Source organism: Cyprinus carpio, unplaced genomic scaffold (assembly GCF_018340385.1).
Source record: "Cyprinus carpio isolate SPL01 unplaced genomic scaffold, ASM1834038v1 S000006721, whole genome shotgun sequence".
In the NCBI taxonomy this organism is placed as follows: Eukaryota; Metazoa; Chordata; class Actinopteri; order Cypriniformes; family Cyprinidae; genus Cyprinus; species Cyprinus carpio.
Window position 1 is genome coordinate 150,995 of NW_024879326.1, and position 10,000 is coordinate 160,994.

The 10,000-nt window shown below is 46.0% G+C and overlaps 1 protein-coding gene across 1 annotated transcript in view; it reads left to right on the forward strand.

Moving 5' to 3' along the window:
* The window catches only part of LOC109064587 (vacuolar protein sorting-associated protein 13B-like), a 48,576-nt gene that overhangs the window by 24,429 nt on the left and 14,147 nt on the right, over positions 1–10,000 (forward strand). Inside the window, exons 17-19 of the mRNA XM_042755530.1 lie at positions 1,408–1,592; positions 2,651–2,785; positions 3,298–3,474. Coding sequence (XP_042611464.1) covers positions 1,408–1,592; positions 2,651–2,785; positions 3,298–3,474 — 497 coding nt within the window. The remainder of the gene's footprint in view (positions 1–1,407; positions 1,593–2,650; positions 2,786–3,297; positions 3,475–10,000) is intronic.

Genomic DNA, 10,000 nt, shown 5'->3' on the forward strand with positions numbered 1-10,000 from the left:
TGTGTTTAACGCTGTGTGTGTGTGTGTGTGTGTGTGTGTGTGTGTGTGTGTGTGTGTGTGTGTGTGTGTGTGTGTGTTTAACGCTGTGTGTGTGTGTGTGTGTGTGTGTCTGAGTGTGTGTGAGTGTGTTTAACGCTCTGTGTGTGTGTGAGTGTGTTTAAATCTGTGTGTGTGTGTGTGTGTTTAATGCTGTGTGTGTGTGTTTAACTCTGTGTGTGTGTGTGTTTAACTCTGTGTGTGTGTGTGTGTGTGTGTGTGTGTATCACACGTGTATCAGCGGCTGGCGTGAGTCTGCTTCTGATTAGCGGCACTGTTTGCTGCGTTTGAGTGTGTTTATTTATTAATAAAACAGGTGCAGATGGTGTGTCGCTAAGATCACTTTCCCCGAAAACACAGAAATTAAGCGAGTCGCGCCACCTTTCATAACGTGCCAGTGTGTGTGGCGAACATTTGCTGGGCATGTGCTGTGTGTTTCCTGTTAGCTCACACTGAACGTTTGCGGACGCTTAAGACTCCCATGAATCCAGATCAGAGAAACCCTGGGCGAGTGCTGCTGAAGGCCTTGAGCGGCGGTGCTGTCTGCCCCTGACCTCTGACCCCGTCTGAATCCGTGCGCTCGCACAGCTGCGGCTTCTGCAGCGAGGCCGGTCTCTGCTGAACGTCAGCCTCCCGCCGCTGTCAGCCGTTACGCGCTGAACCACCCAGAAGCACTACAAAGCCAGGATGAGAGCACTGCGAGACGAGCGGTTAAGTGTTTGCAGAGGTGCTCGAGGAGGAGCGCTTCTCCCCGTCAGAGCTGATCACAGACACAGACTCATTACCCAGAGAGCACTGGGCTCCCACACACACACCGACTGCTCTCAGCTGGAGACGTCACTGTCAAGCTTTCACAGCAGAGTTTCTGTCGTATGAGCTCAGAGATATTGAACAGAATCACTGCACATATTCCACAGCTTTATAGAGCCTTATATTTTATTATAGAGCTCTATGTTATATTATAGAGTGTTACAGAGATTTATATTATATTATAGAGCGTTATGTCACCAATCAATGTTTCCAGTTGATACAGAAACAAGTGTGTGATTAAATGGAATGTTAAGTGAATGATCTGGATGTGAGCTGCGGCTTTATTTCCTCCGTCCAGTGTTTGAATGTGTGACCTGCTCTAGTAATAGTTGTTCATTATCATGTTTTTAAAGAGACACGAGTTGAGTTCCAGTTTGTCTGTCTGCTGTCTCACAGTGACTGATGTGACGCGCTCTTCATGTGCAGCAACTCCATTAACAATCACTCATGTTCATACAGAAGGGAAAGTGTTTTCAGAGATTCACTGTGATGAAGTGTGTGAGTGTGAGCTCATCTGTCTCTCTGCACTGATATCTGTCTCTCTGTCTGTGTGTCTGTCAGGGGGAGGAAGCCTTCAGTCCCGGTGTGTGAGTGTGTGTTCGAGCTCCCGCAGGTGTGTGTGCAGGCGACGCGAGCGCAGGTGCTGCTGCTGCAGTGCATGTATCACAGCTGGACACACAGTGTGGGAGGCGGAGCCTGCAGCAGCATCAGCGACAGCCTCATAAGCCACGCCTACAAAACTCCAGGTACCTGCATGTTCACGTGCGCCTTTGAAACGCCTCGAGTGTGTCGAGTGATGAGGTGTGTGTGTGTGTGTGTGTGTGTGTGTGTCTTCATGGAGGTGTTTCATAATGACTGCGGTGAACTCCAGTGAGGAGCGTCTGTTTGATCACATCACACTCGTGTGTGTCCTTGTGCTGATGGAGTGTGTTGTCCTTGTTTGTGTCCGTGACATCCAGCAGAGGAATCCGTCTGATATGAGACACATTCATGGAGAAACAGCCACGTGTGTGTGTGTGTGTGTGTGTGTGTGCTTCACATTAGCTGCGGTCAAACACTGTGTGCTACAGCTGCCCTTCATTCAGCAATCTCTTCTCTTCTCTTCTCTTCTCTTCTCTTCTCTTCTTCCTCCTCTCTCTTCTCTCCTCCTCCTCTCCTCCCTCTCTCTTCTCTTCTCCTCTCCTTCCTCGTTCTCTTCTCTCTCCTCTTCTCCTCTCTCCTCCTCCTCTCCTCTCTCTCCTCTCCTCCTCTCCTCCACTCTCTCTCCTCTCCTCCCCTCTCCTCTCCTCCACTCTCTCCTCCTCTCCTCCTCTCTCTCTCTCCTCCTCTCTCCTCTCCTCTCCTCTCAGGAGCAGAATGTGCCACATGCTAATATGACACTTTCCAGAATGCAGAAGCCTCATAAACACACACACATTCCAGATGTGTTCATATGTGCACAACCACAAATTCTCTGTGTGCCTGCTGCTTTTAGTGGTTTTTTTTTATTTATTTTTTGCGTGTGTGTGTGTGTGGGAGTGTGTGTGTGTGTGTGTGTGTGTGAGTGCAGAGGTGCACAAGCAAACAGCTGGAGGTCACTGGGGTCACACACCCCATCAAACACCCTAAGGGCAAAAGCAACACACACGCAGCACTAGAGATATATTAGTATTTTTTGAATGTAATAAACGTGAAGGAGTGTTTGTGATGTTGTCATGTAAATGTGTTTTGTGACTGAACTCCCATCATGCATCTGTGATGCCCCAGATTACTGATTGAACAAACACATGATGCTGATGTGACTCACGGCTCTGTGTTTGAGCAGGTGTGAAGCCGGTGTGTAGCGCTCCCGTGCTGGAGGTGTGTGTTCAGCGTGTGGAGCTGAAGGTGTGTGTGCGGCCGGCGCTGCTGTGTGTCTCTGGGACTCTGGGAGCCATGAAAGTGTGTGCTAGAACGCCGGGTGAGAGCAGCTGCACACATCTGCCCCTCTGACACACACACACACACACACACACACACTCAAAGCCTTTGTTCATAACAGCACAATCCTGTTTTCACACACAGCACAAGTGATCCTGTGTTTGGTGTATTACTTGTGTTTTTTCGGCACATTGGCTGGATTTAGTTCCTTTGAGTCTCAGTGATTTACTACTCAAACATCTCTGATGATGCTGTACAGCTTTAGAGAGACTTAACTGTTTGTAGTGTAATGTACAATCAAATATCTTCAGAGTAAACTATAGTAACTGTGGTTAAACTCAGTGGTTAAAAAAAGAAGATCTTGCACTTATATTCAGTGTATCTGAGAAACTCAAGATTGGTCTGTTTTTGTAATGATCTCGTCAAGCTCAGTAATAAGTCTGTGAAATCAGTCTGAAAATCATGTGACCTTTAACCCTGTAACGCGTTGAATGTTCGTTGTACATTTGTTGTGTTTCAAGGTTATTAAAGTGTTTGACTGTGTGTGTGCAGGTGTGTGTGAGGGGCAGAAGGATCAGCTGGTTCCTCTGGTTCAGGGTCCGTCGGACACCACAGATCTTCACACGAGCCGCTGGTTGAGCGGGAGCCGTAAGCCGGCGTCTCTCCTGTCTCCTGATCTCCTGCAGATCTCACTGCAGCTCCCGCAGCAGGAGCACGTGCACAGCCCCGGTGAGACCTCAATACACCAGTCACCACAGTCTGGTCCAACCCTACTGAGTCGTCTACATAGGGAACATCTTCAGTCCCTCGTGATTTTGTCTGCTGTGTTTCACTGTGTGTGTGTCGTGACAGAGATGTGTGTGTCAGTGTCGTGAAGAGGAAACACTCCTGATAGACTCCTGAGAGGATCCAGACTCTGGAGGAGCTCGTCCTCCGAGGCTCAGTGAAGACAGTCATTCATATCTGTTCACAGTGACTGTAGGGGAATGGCCATGTGGAGTTCAGAGTGTTCATATTTGATTCATAAATACTAAGATCAGTCTTTTAGTCTATACTGTTTTCAGGTGATGTGTGAACAAAACTTCACTAAACATTACTTGTTGCTCCTGCCATCCAATAATCACAATAAGCGATAACAACAATAACAAACAATAACAGATTGCTACTCTCTACTACTAGTTATAGCAGCAAATAAACATCAGAAGATGCTCACAGACAGATTTTTTAGCTTCAGACTGCAGAGTTCATCTGTGTTGAGATCCTGACAGACTACTAGTTTGAGACATAGGTGAGTTAGTTAGTTAGTTAGTTAGTTAATTGGAAGCCACTTTGGATAAAAGCATCTGCAAAATGACTAAATGTAGTGTCCTCCACAGTAGGCTCTGTGTAGTGAAAGCGTCTCTATCTGAAAGCAGGTGATGCTGATTTACTACTAATCACAGAACCGGCTTTACTGACGAGATGCGCATGACAATCGAATGCGATTAGTTGCACAGCCCTACTCCACAGATGATCCCAGAATGCATCAGTCTTTGTGTGAGTGTTTAATATGAGCGTCTGGATGGTGAGTGAGGCGTCACGTGTGCTGCGCTCAGCTCCAGTGATTTACCGTGTTGGACTGTTTCAGGAGAGCAGACACTCGTAAAAATGAGGCATTTGAGATATTAAGGTCTGATTTGAACAGAAAACAGAAGAATCATTAAAGAGGTGGAAGAGATTCTTCCCAGAATCCCGCTGATCGCTCCTCTCCTCCATCACTCCCACCGCAGAGTTTGTGTCGGCTTCAGATTCGTTTAGTGTGGAACTCATCGCATGAGTCTCTGCATGCTTTTATTCACCACATTCAACCATCTCTCATCTCTAAAGGTGCGGTTCAAGCAGTTTACACAAACAGGATCAATCGGTCGTCATTCACTCGCCCTCATAGCATTCAAACCTGCTCCACTTTCATTCTTTCTTCAGTGGGACGCAAATGAAGATATTTTGAGCAATGATTCAGTGTTTTTGGATCAAATAGTGAAAGTCAGTGGGGTCCAGTGTTGTTTGGTTCACAATATTCTTCCAGATATCAAAGAAAGAAAGTCATACAGTGAACTAGACCCATCACAGCTGGACTGGACTCACTGAAGAGTCAGTCGTTGATGGTCTGTTAGAGAAACGCTCTGCCTGTCACTCTTTTGTGTTTGTGTGCTTATAGTTTGTCTGTTAGGAGGGACTTCAGACTGTGTTTATGTGACTGAAGGAGCGCAGGTCTGACTTCTCAGGAGAAATGCTGGCTAGTGAGTGTGTTGTCATCATGTTTGTTCATCAGTTGAATGGCTGATTGTGATTGGTCAGCGGTGTGACTCTGTCTCAGATGTGTTCGTATGATTAGAGAGCGAGCGTGGGGATGAGACGGAGAGACGTGAGCGAGATCACATTCAGAGGAGCGTTTCTGTGGGGTTCGCTCCAATACTTCAAGAGATGCTTTATAACGTTATATAGCAGCGTTCGCCTTTAATCTGCCCAGTCATATTTCTAAGCGTTCGACATGTATTTTATGAATTCCTTAATAATCTTTTTCACAATCTCGTGCTGAACTCGAGAACCGCGGTCCCGGAGACCCAGATGTGCTTGGAAGCGTTCCTGCTCTCACTCTTTTCTTACGTCTTTATCTCCCTTTACTCCTTTCCTGAGCACTTGAACCTCAAAGCGTTCTTCAAACTGTAACGTTTAATTACCTTGAAATGACATTTAAATAATTCCCAGGCCCATCTGCATCTCTGGCTCTCACAGCCGGCGTTAGGATGGGCCTCGGCTTCGCTGCGCTACATCTGCTTTCCATTCGATTGTTTACCAGTGAATTAAAAAGAAATTCCAATTTACTTAGAAAATGGGAGTTCTGTACTTGTTAAACTCCCGTAGACGCAGACCAATATGTTTCTGTTTAATGGGCCTGAGGTTGGAACACACTAATAAATTAAAGGCAATTAAAGGCGTTGGATTTATCACAAAAGGATCCCGGCCTCGCAGCTTTGAAACGGCTCTTTTATGGACATATAGTGATTTTACGCTGAGCGTTAACCCTTCGCTGCACGGCGGGCCGCTCTCGCTTGTTTTCTAGGCATCCGTTCTGACGTTATGAGGGATGAATGAATGCAGTGATTCAGTTTGTCTGATTTTCAGTACATGATGCAGCATAAACAAGACAACAATAACCATTTTAATCAGTGCTGCTCACGTCACATGACCTTATTGTGCTGCATTTTTAATTCCATCCAGTTATCATCATGATAATGCATGCGCTTGTATTTAGAGGTTTGTTTTTATTAGGTGAGAAATCACACCTCTATCTGTGACTCTAGAACTAGACCGAGCAGCGGCCAATCAGAAGCGCTCTGTACCTCTCAGTCATTCTGCAGTGGGTTTCTGAGCTCTAACTCAGTTGAGCAGAAGTGCCTTATATTTAATCTACCTTTATCTTTTGTCACATTGCTTGTGCATTGCATTGTGGGATTGCAGTGAGCGCTATCGTTTACTGTGAGTATTCCATGCCATGCATACTGAAGATGCATACTGCAGGCAGTGTGCTTGGGGTAGTGTGCTGTGCTCTTGTTACACATCTGGCAGCAGGAGTTTGGTGGCGTGTGGATTAGTGCAGTGGGGGGTGCTGGGTATTTTATGGGTGTGCAGTGCGAGCTGAGGGCTGCAGGTGTCTCTCTCTGTCTCTGACTCTCTGTTTTCGTCCCCGGGGAACCGCGAGGCGAGTCGAGCTTTATGATGATAGAAAAAGAGCACGAGACGGAGCGCAGTGGAGCGGGGGTGCATGTGTTCTCCTCAGGCGCTCATGCAGCTGTGAGAGTTTGATTTATGTCTTTCTCAGAACTCTGGAATTTCAAAATGCTACATTTAATCAAACGCAGGGGTCGATGGCAGCGAATGCAGAAGATGTTCGGTGTAGAGCTGCGTTTGGAGTTGCAGGAACCCCAGAACAAAAACGCCTTTAATGTTCGTTTCAGCTGATTGGCTGAGATTATGAATGCATTGACTGCGAGTAGCATTGAGAGATTGAGGCGTTAGAATAATGACGGCAGGTGGATCGGGTCTGACGTGTCTTTGATCGCCCCACTAACACCCGGCCTGAAACCGGATCTCCGGCTGGACGTCTGTGTGGGGCTCCGGGCCGCTGCGAGTCTGTTAGCTCTGATCTCTGTTAACAGCTCTCACAGCCTCTGCTGCATCCGTCAAACTAACACTCGGGTTCTGCCGCTCTCCAACAGCACTGCTATGAATTTGATTAGTTGTGTGTTTTATTAAAATCACATGAAAGACACTGAATTAAATGACTTGAGGTTCAGATATGTAGTGGGACTCGTAAAGGTTGCCTGTGATGTAGTGATGTAGTCCGCTTGGTCATGTTTGGAAGCTCCAGTGGTCTTTTCTCTCCTCATGGAGGACCACCATCATTCTGAACGTCTTCAGACCTTCATCCTTCTTGCTGTTGTGTTTTTTGGCTCTCTCATTCTCTTTGCCTGCTTTAATCTGTTCACTGAAGCAGAACTGATGTTGCTTGACGTCTCGTCTCCGGCCTGCAGACACACGTCACACTCAGACCTGCGCCGCTGCTGCTTTTGGGTGGCATTTCTTTCTTCAACAGATCGTTTCAAACTCGCATGACTCTCGTAAAACCAAAGAGCCATTGCATCATTTGGTTTTTTGGACGTGCAGATGCAGCAAGTGGCAGGAATTCATTCTCTCTGTGTTCCAGCGTGTGTGGGGTTTGCTCGTCTATTAGTGGAGGCCATTGGAAAAAACACTGCGTTTGATCTGACGTTTAAGAATCGGGCGCATCAGGAAACGTTTGTGAGATGCAGAGCGAGTGAACGAGAGTCTAAACGGCGGCTCATTAGCTGAATTAGTATAGTGTGAATGTGTTGGACGTCTCAGAGATGTTCTGACAGCACAACTGGCATGACAAAATACATAATTAAAACCAAATAAAAAAAAACCAAGAACAGTTGAAATGGGATGTAAACTAAAAAATGAAACAGGATACAAAAAAGAATAAGAAAACAATTGGTAAAAACGTAAAAATGAATGATTATGGTACAGAAATCATGTAACAAGTTGACTTGAATGAACTGAATAATTTAACATCATCTATTTTCACGTGTAGCAAGGTTTTGCTCAGTCTCTCTCTCAGCACTGGCTGGCTCACAGCTGGAAAATTGTGATCTTTCCTGTCAGCTACTGGGTGTAATTTAATTCCCCGGATAGAGGATTCATTTCCCACAGAGGTGCGGTGACTCTGAAACATTCAGTGTCCAGTAGAGGTTTCTCAGGAGTGACTGACCGACTGCTGCTCGTTACACTGACAACCAACTAACCAGCTGCGGTCAGACACGTCTGTTGAGATCAGGGTTTTGCAAAATTCAGAACTGTAGAATTAAATAATGAAATATGAATAAGGATTGAATTACCCACGACATACAGGAAGTTGAATTAGAAGGGCAAGAAAAGAATAATTTACTGAATTACAGAAATTCAACACAGGTGATGCATTCTCCTCTTCCATATTTCATAAATGGCGTAGACTTTTACTCATTCAAATTGCAAATCTGCATCCACTTTGCTAAATCAAATTCAGGAATCATTCAAATTGCAAATCTGCATCCACTTTGCTAAATCAAATTCAGGAATTGAGTTTTAATTGAATTGAGTTCTGATGAGCTCGACTCTTGAGATGTTTGTTTGTTTGTGTTCAGCTGATCTCACACTGGCAAACATCCCTCAGACTGTCTTCAGAAATGTCTTCATGTGACGTTTGGCAGCACATGTCACAGCTGATCACGGTTCATATTCCTCAGACTTTGTTCATGTTTTCTTCTTCCCCAGTGAGCTGCTCTTGGGTTTGTTCGCAGGGCTGTAGTTTGTGATTCTAGCTAACTGATAACTGCGGGTCACATGCGCTCACGGACATCAGCAGGTAGTTTTCTGTGCTGCTGGCGGAACGAATTGGAGTCTTCGTGGTCGAGTGAAGATATCAAAACACGAGGCCGTGTGGGAGGGCTGAGAACAGGCCCTTTCCCATGATCCCTCAGACACGCTCCTGATCAGTGAAGGTGAGCCGTTCTGGAGGAGGCCAAGTCCCTGACAGAAAGAAGGCATTAGCGCTGCAGCGGTGGTGGGTTAATCTGTAATTAATTAAGCTAATTACAGGCCTGTCGTCAGGGCTCACAGTTCTACTGGAGTGATGGCGTGTAATTAATGAAGTCAGCCAGTAGGAACACTGTGATGGAATGTGAAATTCTGAGGGGAAGTTTTAGACACAAAGATCTGACAGGATGTTCCCTTTAGGACCATTGACCCTGGGACCTCCTCACCAGAGAGGGACATGGCTTAAAATGAAAGAACAGAACGAGTCTTAGTCATTTTGTCTGTGTAAATTTAGCAGGCAGACGCATTTTGTTTTGGATGTGTTGATGTGAGCTGATGGCCCACATGTTTCAGACCACACCCACTCACTGCATTCACACCCACCATCACTGTTATAGACCACACCCACATGTTTCAGACCACACCCACTCACTGCATTAAGACCACATCCACATGTCAGACCACACCCACTCACTGCATTGAGACCACACCCATGTTTCAGACCACACCCACTCATTGCATTATGACCACACCCACATTTCAGATCACACCCTCTCACTTCATTGACCACACCCACTCACTGCATTAAGACCACACCCATTATGTCCAGAACACATTTACTATATTCAGACCACACCCACCACAGTCAGACCACACCCACTACACGTTCACATGTAGAAAGCAGAAAGGTTTGTGTTTGTGTGTTGGAGAGTTCAGCACTTAAACAGAAGAAGGTAATGGAGGGTCCTCATCATGAAAATAACAAATGTGTGTGTGTGTGTGTGTGTGGGTGTGTGTGTGTGTGTGTGTGTGTTCTCATTCAGTTCCTTAGGGTTGTTGAGAGTCCTTCAGTCTGTCCTGGCATGAGCTCAGGGACCCAGTGTGTGTTTGCGTGTGCGTTACTTTGGCTTTTTAAAGATTAAAGTCTTGTTCTATGATGTGACTCTTAATGCTGTAGTCAAATTGTGTGTGTGTGTTAGTATGTTTTGAGTTCTTGTGCAATGAGAGTGTGTGTGAGCGGTTTGTGAGCTCTTATGAGTAATTATGGGTTCTGTTTGAAGCGGCCTGTAAAACAGCAGCCCTCTGGAGCACCACAGAAAGAGTGTGTCTGTGTGTGTTT